Source organism: Epinephelus lanceolatus, chromosome 13 (assembly GCF_041903045.1).
Source record: "Epinephelus lanceolatus isolate andai-2023 chromosome 13, ASM4190304v1, whole genome shotgun sequence".
In the NCBI taxonomy this organism is placed as follows: domain Eukaryota; kingdom Metazoa; phylum Chordata; class Actinopteri; order Perciformes; family Serranidae; genus Epinephelus; species Epinephelus lanceolatus.
In genome coordinates, this window is record NC_135746.1 from 34,845,815 (window position 1) to 34,861,690 (window position 15,876).

The window sequence follows — 15,876 nt, forward strand, 5'->3', positions numbered from 1 at the left end:
ATGACTAATAAATCCTCAGATGCCTCAGTCTAACCCCGACATTCCTCCTGGCGCTGCTCTGTCACAGACATTCAGTCAGCATATATTTCACCACACTACAGGAAGAGCTGAGAAAGAAGAAGGGTGAAATAAATCCCTCAGGCTCCTAGATCAGCCCTGACTCCAGATGAGGAAGTAGTGATCACACATATACAGAGTCACAGAGGCTCTCCTTTTCTCAGCAGCGAGCAGCTACTTCCTCCTCTGAGTAATAAGAGCGGCTTCACACAGAGCGACTGACTGACTGACTGAGAGAAGCTCACACACAGAGGCACAGCGGGACAGACACACTCATGCTTCGATCCGGCACTTGTTAAATGTGTAAGTACAGAATCAGACAACTTGGGTCATGTGACAATGTAGCTCTGCTGTTGGTGTTTTAATGTGAATTTCTCAGGCAGAGCCGTCTGTCTGGTCTTGTTTAAACTTGTTGGATTGGGAGACACAAGTTTACCACAGTGAGATTGTGTGCTGACTTGTGTTGCAAAGAGCAAAGGTTGCTGGAGTTTGTGAGACAATGGAGCAGAGATAATCATTTCATTTTCAGGGCAGAAAATGAGTCTGTGGACCTTGTTGATGAACTGAACTCAGCAGCAAAGGATGTGGTTTGGTGCAGGTTGTAGCAAGCCTTTGCAAAGCCAAGCCCCGTGCACAGGGAGGGACGCCTGAGAATAAAAACACCTCTTTTCCTCATACTTCAAATGTCAAGTTGACACATCAAATGCAGTACAAGCTAATCAAACCATCTTGCATAGCAAGGGATCAAAAAGACTTGAGTGAAAAATGCTTCAAAGTATGATGGATATGTTTCGTCTAGTGACAGACCCGGCACGCCTTCTCGGTCACCGTTACAGTGCTTTTGTGTTTTCAGTGTTTCAGGTGTTGTAGTGTGTGAGAAGTTTGGTAAAGTTTTGCGCTCAGAATAGCTCTGCTGTGGGAGGAAAAGCGAAAGAAGTGGGGTTGAGTCAGCCTCCCTTACATCAGTGCGATCTCTCTTTTGGCCATGAAGTTCAGGGGGTTTCCAGAAAAAGCAATAAAACATGTGTGGAATGGGGTGAGGCTTGTTGCATTGATACCCAAGCTCACACTTCAGTTCCATTCATGTTTGTTTTGGTAACTGACCTCAATGAAACTGGAGATAAAATTAGAGCAGTGATCAGTGTGGACCTCTCTTGGTGTGTGTGTGTGTGTATGACAGGGGCTTTCTTAACCAGCATGACGTCAGCCGGTCTTTGCGCTTGCGTTGGCAGTCATGAGCTTGTGGTTACCAGAGCAGGTTCTATCAGCGGGGTGCCAAACCTCAATTGATTTGTCCAAAAACCCCTGTGTGACCGCAGCTCTGTTTCCTGTGTTTACAGCCACAGAGGTTGACTCTGCCTCTATCCTCTTTCGACACCTGTCAGCCGTTTGAAAACACAACCCGTCACCGTGGAGACGGGCCCACAATAAGGAGGCGAGGAGGATTCCCCAAGCTAGACAAGACCTGAGAAGTCAAAAGGAGAAGAAACATTCTGAATCAGCCTCCACGATGGACCAGCAGCAGCACGCCAAGGTAGAGCGATTTCTCAAGTTGGGATACTCTCACGGTGACATATTGAGGGTGCTGGAGAGCCTCCGCCATGACGCACAGACCAATGATATCCTGGAGGAGCTGATAAAGACTTGCCACACTCGCAGCAACAAAAGTCTCCCAAATAGCCCCAAGTTGGTGTCCAGAGGCTGCAGCCCTGGTCCCACTCAGCCCAGACCTGGAGGAGACAGAGAAAAAGTTGCTGACTTCAGACCAGTGGTTATTGATGGAAGCAACGTGGCCATGAGGTGAGTCAACTTAGTACATCTATCATTGCTTGTCTTATGTCTTTTGTATGTTTATGAGCAGCTGCAGTGATGGAGGAAGAAGGAAGTGCAGAAGAATTATCAGCAAAATGTACCTAAAGAATCGAAAGTATTTGTTGGGGAGTGTCATATTATTTTATCATTATCTGATGATTAAACTGAGGCCTTAATACATTAGCAGGATTTTAATTCAGGTTGGAGCTGATTGAATTGCTCTATATGCTGTTGGATCATTTAATCTTGCTTGGGGCACCAGGGGAAGGTTGCCTAGGACACCAAATGTGCTCGCTCTGCCACTGCAAGTATAAAGTTATATAGAAATACTTAAGTGAAGTGCAAGTATCTCAAAGTTGCACTTAAGTATAGTGCTTCCCTAAATGTACATAGTTTTTTTCAACCACTTTCCAGCTGGTATTTATTCTCTGGCCAAGCCTAACATTTCCAAATATTTCACATTTCTTTCTCTTTACTTCCTGGAAAAAATACTTTCCTCAGGTGTGAGGCTTTAGAATAACAGAGATGATCATACATGTGTATAACTGAATTTAAGATAATGGAAAAATAACATTAAGACTACAGTATTTTCGTGTCTGTTTGTGTCAAATTGTGTTTCACTTCACAGATTTGATTTCACCACACTTCCTCTTTAAAGATGTGGGAAGTGAAAACAAGAGGTGTACCTATATATTTCTCTTTGCTTCCACTCACTTCAAGATTATTTAACGCCTGAAGGACAAAGTGACATGTTTAATGTCGCCATCAGGTTCGAGCTCTCTAGATGATTCTCCTATTCGGCATGACTTGCAGTATGTGTAACATAATACTGAAATGACATTCCTGCATCACATAATCACACGTTAGCTACCATTATGTACCTGACCTAAATTAGTAACAAGGAAGTTCTGAGTCGAAATTTGCTCCAACAACAATCAGGGCAAGTGGGAGGAGGACCTGATATGAATTCAGAATAGAAAACAAAAGAGCAATGTGTTCACAGCACATATTCCTGTAAGGACATGAAGTGAGGGGAAAGAGGACGAGGGCTGAGGTACTTCCGTCACACTTTTTATTCTCAGGAGATGCAGTTGAACTTTAGCCCGGCCTCAGGCATGAAATCTCAAAGGGGAGACTTTTCTTTCTGTTTCCCTGTTGGTGTCAGAGTTATCCTGATCTGATTCAGTGTTGCACTTTGAGTAATTTGGAGGGCTTGTGAGAGACAGATTATAAAAAGCAGCAGATGAGATAATGCTGAGTGTTAGTCCCAGGTAGAGCTCAACCTCCAGAAACATTGGTTCCTACATTTCCCATAATGCAACTCAATTAGGAATGTCAGTTTCTGTTAATTTTGCTTTTGATAGCCTGACACCAAAGCACTATCCATTTAGAGATGGTGATGTTTTAATATTTTGTGATGGAAATGTCTTGCCTTTTATTTTCTGTTAGCTTTGCTTATAAACAGAAGGCTAAGTGTGTTAACATGCGGAAAAAGTGCCCACTGCCCACCCTCCGATCTCCACTGGTTCGCTAACATTAGCCTTGGCGGCTCTGCACTTAGCACCACCTGCATTGGGTGGGAGCTAGCTAGCTGGATGGCTCATTTGCTAGTAATCCCCCCCCCCCCCCCCCCCCCCCCAAGTAGCCCCAGTGAGTAGGCGACTTCATTTTGTGCCTCAAACCCCCCTTTAGTACTGTTAACTATGTTAGCACCACTAGCCGTGCTGACACTGCTAACCATGCTAACAAAGCTAGCAGTAGTTAACAATGCTAAAGAGGGTATGTGGTTCAAAATTCGGCTGCTTACTCTGCTGGGGACAGGGTGACCTTGGAGACCAGAGGGTGGGCACGTGTTTCCAGAGCAACGCTGTTGGGTCAAGATGGTGTTACAAGTAGTAGTCGCAGAATGAGTGGTGCCGCTAGCTATCATTTGCTCCCACCAGAGCTAGGTGGTGCACAGTGCAGTAAACTAAAGATTAGCAAAATTATCCTTTAGACCTACTTGCATAACTGCTCAAAATTTTTTTAAGCAGGTTAACAGTTAACATTGCAAAAGTCAGAATCATCTTTTGTTGGATCCTCCCTACCCAGTAAAAGCTCACATTTTTCTCAGCACCCCTAGTGTGTAACAATTTCTTAAATAAATTTGTAGTATCCAAACCCATACCAATTTACTCACTCTCACATATAATATCTGACTTACATTCATAAGGTGGCCAAAAACATGACTGAATGAATGCTAATGTTGCTCTGTGCTACTGGATGTGTAAATAGGCAAAAATATGCTAACATATTAGCTGCAACAACTTTATAAGGTGTTTAAATGTAAGTGTTTACAGCTGGTTGTGTTGACCCCAAGTGGCTAAAAAAAAAAGTAAAAAAAATCAATTATTGCTACTTTAAACCAGCCAACAGTATATGACCACATTAAAATACTTTGCAGAGGCACCAGTCTTCAGAATGAGTTGTTTTACCTTTGATTTCTCTCATTTTATTAGTTATTTTATTAGTTAGACAGTTAGTTCCTTATGACTGCTTGTTTCCATTATGGCTCTGCTCTTAACATGTGTCTGGTGCTTTCATAAGCTAATTTGGGCAATGTTTAACTTAACTTATGGGCCCATTCAAGCAATAAAATATACACCAAGTCTGCAAATAAAGCAGCTCGCTGAATGTGTAGCTCTCTGAAAGCACTGATTATATTTGGTAAAGAGCTACTGTAAGAATAAAGTATCAAGGAAATATCATTCAAAGTCAACTTGATGCACCAGTTAAGTTACGCAAGATACGCGTATTCGGAATCCATTAACTACCTCATGCCAAGCCTCGTCTTTCTTACCTGTTGTACGCAAAGTGTCTCGCTACTTCCTGCTGCGAGTGAGAGGGGAAACCCCAGTGTGCGTGCACGCACACACATACACTTTCTACCTTCTCCCGCAGGCAAAACGATCCAGTTTACTTCTGCAGTAGCTCTTGAGTGCATCCTGGTAATGCAAGTGTTAGAGCAGGTTTGAATTTCAGAGAACAGAGTTTGTCAGATGTACTAACGGATCTAATAACAGGTCAGACATTGCGGCAAGTTATGATCATGATTTCCACATTTCTCTTTTAATAACTTTTTCAAGGTCTAGTTCAGGGAAATGTCATGCTTCAGGGTTAACATGAACATAGAGGCCTTGTTTCTTCACTCAAGATCTTATCACGTCAAAGAAAATGTGTAAACTGCTATAAAATATCAGTCATGACTCTTCCCTCGGGATGTAACATTTTAAAAAATACTTTTAAAGCCATCCATCATTTTTCCCAAAAAATAAGCCCTTATTCTGTTTTTCTCAAATGTACAAAGCTCTAAGGACTTCTCGGCATTGGTGTATTCCTATCATGTTCACTGATCAGAAGCTTTGATAAGTTATTATCAGGGTTTAGATTTCATAACTACCAAATGCTGCCATGGTTTTCCTTGCTGTGTGAGAAAACTTTAGTTTCTCAATATAAAAATCTTGCCACTGTTTCGTAAGGCACAATCATTTACAGTAAAATTTAATTTTAGGATTAAGGAGAGATTCATGCTTTGCTACAGAGTGCACATGAACAGTCTCAGTTCTGCGTTAAGTTACTCATCTCTATGCTTTTGCAATTGTGTTTTAGAGAACTCTGAGCCTTGCAACACTGTTTACTTCCTGAAAAAGGGAGAAGAGATACGTGTGTGTGCATAACGTGCAGAGAAACACAAAAGAAGAAGTCGTTTTTTTTGTTGACTCCAGCTTCTGTGTCTTTGTAGCCATGGCGACAAGAAGGTGTTTTCGTGCCAGGGCCTTCAGCTGGCAGTGAACTGGTTCTGGGACAAAGGGATACGAGACATCACCGTGTTTGTTCCCCTGTGGAGGAAGGAGCAGCCGCGACCTGAGGCACCCATCACCGGTAAGGTCACCTGACTGAGCTGAGGTGGCACTGTCTGCTCATTCTGACACCCTGTGAGGTCAGTTTAAGGGAAGTGCCACCGCTCACATGCTATTTGTGTTCTTTAGGACAGTTAAATCAGAGTTTGTGTGCACATTTTCTCCTTTCTGGGCTCAAGTATGACCTCACCCAACTGTGATGTCATATTAACATCACAGTTAACATAGCTGCAGGTCGTTTATAGACAATGAATGAAATGTTGCGGTGACTGTGGTGCCACAAGACTCTTGTAGAGGAAGTTGTGCCACACAACAAACACAATAACCTTCTTATTAAAGCACTGTTAATCCGGACCAACCAGAATTTAAACTTCTTTCATGGATGCACCCACACTTAAATTTTGTGTCAACAGTGTGAGCATTGTAGCAGAGCAGGATTTGGACATGTCCCAAACTGTTGTTAAAAAAGCCACTGTTTGGTCACTAAAAACACAACTGGACATGTCCCAAACTGTTGTTGAAAAAGACTCTGTTTGGTCACTAAAAACACAGCTGGACATGTCCCGAACTGTCATTAAAAAACATCCGCTTTTGTTGGTCAATATCAGTGGTCTTGTGCCATCTGCTGCTTTGCAGACAGCCCATCTATGTGTCACACCATCAACCATCCCCTCCTCCTCCTGATGAGAAACTGAGTTCTGAGATACTTCATACAGATAAAGCATGTGACTGTACCATGTATGTATGCCAAAATTTTATTGTGGTGACTGGGCTGTTTGACATGCCAGCTTCCTTATACAGGCACGTCATGCAGCTTCTAACAGAGTGTTTCAGGCTTGAGCTGCAACATGCTCCACTGTGTTCACCTGCCAGTCTCTAATTGTTTCTGTCTGCTGTTTGCTGCTGAGCAGGTAGTGTACATAGAGTTTATCAAAGGTTTTTCTCTAAAACAGTTGCAGCTGTAAACAAGGTTGATGGAAGCAGAGTTAAACAAAAAGCTAAAAGAGGCTGAAAAGTTTAGTGGAGCTGAGGGAACTAAATCTCGACCCCTTTCACCTTAAACATTGTGATTTAATCTATTGTTAATACAAGATGAATATTGATTAGCTTTAACTTGCAAACACAGCCTTTAGATACAGAGTCCCAACATCAGCTCCCATATTTTGGTGGCTGTAATTACAGCCAAACTCCTATCAGCTGTTCACCAGCCTGAGGATAATCCAACCATCAAACTTAATGAAATACAGTATGTTCAGAATGTTAAACATATATGAGGGCTGAAACAAAGACTTTTGAATGACAAATTAATTGCTGATCAGGAAACTAACTTTAAAAAAAAAAAAGTAACTATATAATCAATAACCATGTTAAAATAATCCAGCCACTTTTATGTACAAATATTTTTAATATAAGAAAATATCAGTTTTGCTGTTCTTCATCTCTTAATTCTAAGTAAAATGATACATTTTACACTCACAGCAGCAAAACTATTGGATTCATTTGAATAAACGGAAGAAAAAATAGAAGCCATTACACTGAGTAGGAATTCCTTATCACCAAAAATCAAGGAAATAAGAACAAGTAACATATTTGCAACTGTACAGGCCACTCAGGCAGGTTATCTTCATCTTGTTTAGTTTCCAGTGACGACAGTCCATCTGATGAGTTTCACCCAGTTCCACAGTGAAAAACAAGTATCAAATTGCCCATGAAAACATCTCAAACAATAAGGAAGTGTAACCACCAAAACTATAATCCAGTATCTTGCTCATGTTGGATCAAGTCGGCTAAAAATATCTTCTTTCCTGAAAGTGATCACCAGCAATTTATAAGGAAGTGTTCTCGGTGCCAAGTGCAGTTTCACACCTTTTATGATCATGGTGTAAAGCTCACTATCAAACAAGCAGACTAAGATAAAGATAAAAGCTTATATGGACTGCAACGTGCAGGTTGTCCCTACAACCAGCGCAGACTTGTTTTCTTACGTTAATATTTCCGTGGCTGTTATCTTCTGTTTATGGAACATGACTATGTGCTGCATGCTCAGACACAATCATACACTAACCCTTTAATGGTTCCACACAGGAAAAAATGAAACAATTCTCAGTACTTTATTTTTTCAAGTGACTTTTTGATCATGAGCTCCGCCCCCTAGCAACTGTTTAGTCCTGTTTCGCCCAGTAAGATGAAATAAAAGATATTTAACCACATCTCCCTTTTTATGACAAGAGCTAAACCCAATAAAACATCTTACATAACATAGAATGGAAAAAATAGATCTATAAATAAGAATATGTATTTATTTATGATCAAACTAGACCTGAAGATAGATTTCCAGTGTTCTGAGCACCTCGACAATTTAATATAATATATAAATTGCAATACAGCCTTTGTAGTGATGGGTCAAATCTGCTCAGCCGTGTGTTAGTGCAAAAGCTCCAAACTTACTGACTTGTATTCATATACAAGGAAACTAAGTATTTCCTGCACTCCAAAGTGGACAGTGCCCCCAGTGATCAGGGTGAAGTGGTCAAAGTGCACAAGCTTCGTTGTGCTTAAACCTGACTTTGATGAATCATTACCAGTATTAGAAGTTTCACACAAACATTTCCTAATTAATCATTTAATTTCAATGAAAACACCTAAAATCTGTTGCTTTCTTTTTTTTTTTAAAGGTGTCTATATATGTGTCTATATAGGTGTCTATAGGTGTAGACAGCAGCGGTGGATGCAAGGGACATTTGCCCCTTAATATTTAGCAGTGCATTTGTCCCCCCCACCAATAAAAACATGAAGGTAGCAGAAGTTGACGACATTTAGATCATAAATTGATGCAGAACAGGCACAAAATTGTGCATTAAAATTCACCGGAATGCAGGAAATTAGGTGTTCGATGCCCAAAATCTTCTAGTGGAGAACCCCAAACCCCATTTCTTAAATGTGCCATTAACTTCCTGGCAGAAACCCACCTAAAAAGGTCTAGGCCTGAAAACTGCAGTGCACCCTGGGAAATTTGGAGGGGTAACATACTTTAAAGCTAGTAATGGCACAGTCAGGTTGAACTAACTAATGTTCTTCACCAAACTACTGAGATGACCATTAAAGCGTAGACATTCTTGATTTTTTCATGCACAAGAAAGACCAGATCATTGCTAGCCCTGGGCTTGTAATAATAAGCCTTATAATAACAATAAAACAACAATATTCTTATTGGTTTTGTAGATCAACATATTCTCCACGAGCTGGAGAGGAGGAAGATCCTGGTGTACACGCCGTCCCGCTGTGTGAACGGGAAGAGGGTGGTGTGCTACGATGACCGCTACATCGTCAAGCTGGCCGTCGACTCCGACGGCATCATCGTGTCCAACGACAACTACCGTGACCTGCAGACGGAGAACCCCAAGTGGAAGAAGTTCATAGAGGAGAGGCTGCTGATGTACACGTTCGCTAACGACAAGTAAGTCTGATAGCAGCTTTGGGCCACTGTACACATGCAGGGGTGTGTGCAGAGTGTGTAGGGGCAGAGGGAAAAGGGGCACCTATTCTCCACACATATAGTAGATAGAGAGACCCAAAATGTCACATGTGATATCGCCTGATCCTGACTGTGTCTCTGTGCTGCTGCAGGTTCATGCCTCCAGACGATCCTCTGGGAAGGAACGGCCCCACCATTGATGATTTTTTGCGGAAGAAGCCGTGGACCCCAGACAACAAGCTGCAGCATTGTCCTTACGGTTGGTTTACTCTTCTGTTTCACCCAACAACAGATACAACAGCTCAGGTTACACTTCCTCGTACTCTCCCAGGGGATTAAATCAGTACAATGACAACCAGTTTAGGGAAACTATCTGCAGTACATTTTTGCTCTACTTAGCTGTGCTGTGCTTTAAGCTAAATGCTAACGCCAGCATGCTAACATGCTCAGAATGATCATTCTGACTATTATGACGATTTGTATTATGAGTTTTTATATTTGTAAAACTTTCCTTGACATGACTACTGTGTATATTCTGTGGGCTGCATACCAATGCACCAGAGCAGCAATTCTTATTAACATCTGTCCATCATTAAGAGTCAACAACGTCTTTCTGACATCATGTTGACATCCGGTCTCAGCAGGGGCCGCATTGCAGACACTGTCTGATTGACCACAGTGTATTTTTTAAATTATCCAAGTGGATTAGAAAAGATTTCACAACACCAAAGTGTTTCATCTTGCCATAGAGGAAGTATAAAGTCCAGGAACATCACCCCACTTGGAGTTTCAAGATGTCGAGTCAACTGAAAAGTGGAAGCTGTGCCTCACTGAAACTTTGATTTCAACACATAATTATCTTTTCTTATTAGTAACATTTTTATAAGTGAGCGTTTTCAGAGAGGTGTAGAGCCAGTAGGGGGTGCTGTTTTCTTGTCCGTCCTTACTCCTCAGTGACTCCGGACTGAGGCGTTATGAAACTTGTAGAGGGCCAACCCATCTGTCATGAAGAGATCAGCTGACGAGTGATTTATTTGCCCGCCTGTCAGTCAGTGATTGGGCCAGAGAGACACCCAGGGATCACTTCAAAGAGTTCTACAGTAGTAAAGTCTGTCCGCACAAAGAGAGCATGAGGTTACAGCCGGTTTATGTGTGAAGCAAAGTGTGTTTACAGTCGTGCAGACAGGAAGAGAGGGCTCGCAGCGCACTCAGACACACACATCCTGTGTTGGCAGTTTCTTCAGGAGATACATGTTGACATCTGTGGAGCCCAGAAATAATCTCTTCTTTCTTTCTTTTAGGAAAGAAGTGTACTTATGGAGTCAAGTGCAAGTTCTACCACCCAGAGCGGGCCAACCAATCACAGCTGTCTGTGGCTGATGAGCTGAGAGCGCTGAGAGACAGAGCCAAGAACTTCTCGCCCAAACCCAGCCTGCAGGACACACACTGCTGCCCCGCTGTGTATCAGCCGGAGCACGGATACATTTCATCCACCCCTCCTCCGCCCCTGAGCGCAGAGGATCAATCCCTCAGGGCTTCACCCAGCGAGCAGTTCTTGTATCACAGAGACACCAGCAGCCCGAGGAGCCAGCCAAACACCAGTCTGCACCTCTGCCCGAGCCCGGATGTGGACGAGGCCTTCAGCTCCATGGACAGCTCCATGTCCAGGCTCTACATCCATGATGTGCCCCACAGCTACAGCAGTGGCGTGGCCAGCTACAGCCTGAGCCACGACGACTACTCCTTATCAGGGTCCTATGGCGGGAACACCCAGAGGCCCTGCCTGAGCGGAGGTTACTACCCCCATCAGAACGGCTCAGTGTCCTGTGAACGCCCCATGTGCAGCCACTGTAGGTGTGCTCACCAGGAGACAAGGGTGTCCCACCACCAGCACCACCCAGCATGGGGTTCCTGTCCAACTCTGCCTCCACATAACAGGGAGCATCCTGGTTATTATTCAGAGAACCAGTACACGAGACAGCACTCCAACAGACAGAGCCACAGCTTACCAAGGGACCCATGGGTGCAGGGCAGAGCCAAGAGTCCGTCCAGCGAGCAGAGGAAGGGCCTGAGGAGCCAGCTGAGCACCCTCTTCCCTCAGAGCATGGTGGAGCAAGTCATGAATACTTACCCACACATCACAGACATGTCTGAACTGATCCCTCTCATCCAGAGCCACAGGACCAGTCACATCTCCTTCTAGATTAGAAAGACTTTTTTTTTGACTCAAACTGAGTCCACATCGTAGTTCTCATCCCAGAAACAAAGTGAAAACTGAAAAAAAAATCTGCTTACATACGAATCATACTGTGGCAAGCTTGCTTGAGCTCATCCCAAACTCAGCCTTTATCTTAAGCATTAAAAGTGACTCGATCTGATGAAGTCTTGAAAATGTAGCAGACTGAATGCTGTTTCTTTAGTATAAAAGTGCAATGCACTACGCTCCATACATGCTACGTATTGTAGCAGTGAAAATATTTTATTAAAGCAGCATGTGTTGTTTTTCTCATGTTGCCTCAAAGTGAGGAACTCTATCATGCCATTCTGTACTTGTGTAAAGAATGACATCGACCTATTTTTATATAAATTCTAGAGGCTTGTGTTTTTGCTGTTCCTGTGAAATAAAAGCACTCAAATCACTCCGGATAATTGTCAGTGATTAACTTGTCCTTAAAGGTGGGTAATACAAGTATGGAAGTCCATTTCTGCCTGTGTGATGGAAGAAAAACGATCCTTTATCGAAATAATGACTAACTTATCTCAACATGACTCAGTATCTTAAAATAATGGAAACTTTTTTAAATTAGTCAGAATCCAGGTACTGAGAGAGAGAGTTTCAGTCTTCAATACGGAAGTAGATGAACAAGATATTCACAGTGCTGACTGAAATTTCGAGCTGCTGCTGCTCTCTGGTGGTTGAACCCACCAGTGTTGCTACACTACATTTAGTGATGACACAGCAGGTGTTTTTCATCAAAGACAAATACCCGCTGCAACATGCTGAGAGCTCTGCCCTGCGTTCCAAATCGCATACTTCTACTATATACTTTTAGTATGTACTGCAGCTGCCCTTAAAAAGTATGTAGCGTAGTATGCAGTATGCATGCAGTGTGCATACTATTGGGACACACTACATCCGCCATCACATCCACCCTGAACTCCGACCCTCTTGCTCACCTCCGCCGCCGTCCGTAGCGCCACATTTGAATATTTTGTTTTGTTGTACTTCGGAGATGCAGCCAATCTCCTCTCGTCGAGCCCGCCAGAGTCGCGCATACCGTCGGAGGTGCTGGAGAGCTCTGTTGCTGTTATGTCATAATATATGTTGTTGTTTCTAATAAACTGATGTGTTCACGTAAACAGTCCCAAGCCTATTATTAGTGACCTGTCTACTGAACTAGTCACCAGTAGGCACATTAACCCCCTTCACACATAGCTCTCTGTTGCTGGCAGATGTTTGATGTTGAATATATTTACAGCTGTGCAGCTGCTGGCACTATATTCTGTCTGCACGTGAAGCAGCCTTACATTCACATTACTTTTATTTGTAGTGTAACACACTTGCACATTCTTACTACATTACTTAATATGTATTTGACTTTTACTATTTATATATTTACTAGTCTATACTGCTCATACCTGGCCCATAGTGTATTCATATTTAGTCATATGCATTCATTATTTATACCACACTTACACCACTGCCTATACTGGTAGAATCTTCTATATTGTAGTCATAGTTGAACCCTAACATTGATTATACTATAATCACAATAAAGTTGAATGTTGTAACTGTGTTCTTGCAAAACTGTATGGTATGTGACAGTATATAACTAGATCATTGCAGTCCTAATATGTAGTGTCTTAGTATCTCAAATTAAATAAACCATGTATGAAAGGAAGTGTGGGCGTTGGTTGTACACGCAGCTCAGTCAGTGTGACGTAACTTCCGCTGCGCAAAGGATTGTGGGTCAGAATGGCCAAAGAAGCATGCTGACATGCATACTGCGAAATATGACCGGATGTAGTAGAACATCCTGGTACTTTTGGCATACTGCATCTGACAAACTATGTATTGGGACACACTAATTCTTTTTCTGGCATACTAAATAGTATGGTAGTATGGGTACTGGAACGCAGGGCTGGTCTGGGTTTAAAAGGAAATATCCTGACTTTATTTCCTCATATTGGAAAGCTGTTGAGATATTTCAGTCTGGCTCAAGGGGTTATCTACAGGGCCCAGGTGTTCAGAAGTAATCTGATCGGATTGGATCAAATCTTGAAGATGGGTTGTCCAAAAGAAAAACAGAAATTCTGATATCAGATTCGATCACATAATCCAGCTTCTGTTTTGATCTGGATCAAACCTCCAGTATGTGTTGTTCAAAACTTTATAGTGGGGTGGCTGGGATACCTTTGATCCCAAAAAAATCAGGAGTATCCTGATTGCAGCAGAAGGGTGGATTACAGGAACAAAGTGCTATAAAACCTTTAAATTGGTCAAATATATATACACTTATTCAGATTTAGCACTTGACTTGTTTAGCCATTACAGTGACAAAATAGAAAAAGTAGGCATTAAGGTTACCTATTAAGCCTTACAGTACTGGATAAAGGATTTTGTCCCCATAAAATAACCCCCAAACATCTGTTGATATCAAACAAAAATACTTAATGTTAACCTTCATTCGTCACTTTATAGTAGTTGCAATGACACAGTCAAAGGTAGTTTCCAACAACTGGAACTGTCTCTTCAAATAAACATAGAAAGTGAACCCAAGCTTCTACTATACTTGTTCTTAACATGGCTAGTAGACTACATTGTGATATGTAATCCTACTTATAGCACTGGTTATTAGGATACTGTAATCCTGGAAATCTGAATCCGGATCAGGGTGAACCAATGTTGTTTTGAAAAACCAGCATAAAAGTAAGTTGGATTAGCTGATCATGGATAGCAAAACAACATTCTTTGATCTGGATCATTCTGATCCCTATCAAAGTCCTTGAAGTACTGGGCCCAGGTCTGAAAATTGAAACCAGTGCAGAAGTGCCTTGAACCTGCATTCTTTCTAATGGCCAGCAGGGGGCGACTCCACTGGTTGCAAAAAAAAAGAAGTCCAATTGTTTAGAAGTCTGTGAAAAATTCACCCTACCTCTCACTTGATTTAATGAGTTTATGGTCTCCATCTTCTTCAATACAGCACGATTTTCATTTTGTCAATGATGGTCCTTTTTAGAGTAAAATAGATGATAAAGGGTGTGGCTACCTTGTGACTGACAAGTCTCTGTCCCAGTGGTGGCCTCAGGCTCTCAATCAGCTCCACCCTCTCATCCAAATATGGTCACTTCTGGCTCCAAAAAACTCAACAATCCAAGATGGCGATGGCCAAAGTGCCAAACTTAAGGCCTCAAAACATCCGTCCACAAGCCAGTGGGTGAAGTCATGGAGGCTACGTCCACTGCTTATTTCTGTTGTATGGTCTGGGGCAGGGGTAGGCAACCTACGGCTCCAGTTGCTCTTTCACAAGAAAACAGAATTTAACTGTGTTTGAAGAGACTTGTTTGCTTTTAGTGCCAACTCTGCAAGGTTTAAGTTCCAATAAATCACAAACAGTCCCCTACAGTGCCACCTGGTGGTGAAACATATGAATGAATGAATGAATGAATGAATGAATGCTCATTTAGACCTATTTGTAATTGGCAGGCTAATTTATATTTAATAAGCTGCATTAACTTCATTATTAATATGATTTGCAGCTGTTTTCCAGATAGATTTTTTTTAAATTATTTTTGGTCACACATGGCTCTTTTGATTACGAAGGTTGCCGACCTCTGGTCTGGGGCAACAGAGGAAGAACATTCATTCATTCATACACCATCCAAGACCTGCCAACATGTGAGTATGTATAAAATGTGTATTAATACACAGCTGAAATTGTTGTTGACAAAAAGAAAAATAAAGTAGTCATATAACACCAGATTCATCCTTTTACTGAACAACAGTCACTGTGGCCACAAGTGACAAGTAAGGAATATGGTCAGTGCTAAAACAGAAGCATATCTAGAGAAGGGTGATAAAGTAATATCCACTATATAACAATACCTAAGCCATACTAAGCTTAGTTAACCCCTTAAGTGTCTTGAATTAATTACTCCCAAAATCAACTTATCCCTCATGATAGTAAGACTGTCTTCTAGTAACACAGCCTGGTTTTAAACCAATCAGCGCGCTCTGTTGGTTCAAACTTTCAAGTGTCAGGACGCCCCGCTGGCCTGGGTTTAAAGTGCAGACTAAAAGCAAAAGGTGAAAAAAACTTAACAAAAAGGCCTTCAAGTGTTGCCACAACATATTTAGCATGCAGGTGTTTTCATTAGAAACATACAGAGAAATTCAAGGCAGTAGCAGTGTTTAAAGACCTTGTTACTAATTCTTGGTGTAACTCTCAGTCGACCTTTTTCACAGGAGACATATTGACATATTGAAGAAGAAGCACAGGCATAATTAATAACATTAGTAATGGTACAATCCTTCCCCAGTGAGACACAATACTAATGAAACCTAAATGGAATGTACCCATCGCTTTCCTGCAATGACCGAGCAAAATGTTTGCTCAGTTAGTTTAGATCCAT

At 42.0% G+C, this 15,876-nt stretch overlaps 1 protein-coding gene across 1 annotated transcript; it reads left to right on the forward strand.

Moving 5' to 3' along the window:
- Nucleotides 1-1,428: 1,428 nt before the first annotated feature.
- On the forward strand, nucleotides 1,429-11,621 carry LOC117270321 (putative ribonuclease ZC3H12D). The gene is made up of 5 exons (XM_033647846.2): nucleotides 1,429-1,857; nucleotides 5,651-5,790; nucleotides 8,991-9,225; nucleotides 9,396-9,502; nucleotides 10,545-11,621. The coding sequence occupies exons 1-5, from the start codon at nucleotides 1,568-1,570 to the stop codon at nucleotides 11,444-11,446; spliced, it is 1,674 nt and encodes a 557-aa protein (XP_033503737.2). The 5' UTR covers nucleotides 1,429-1,567; the 3' UTR covers nucleotides 11,447-11,621.
- The last annotated feature ends 4,255 nt before the right edge of the window (nucleotides 11,622-15,876 follow it).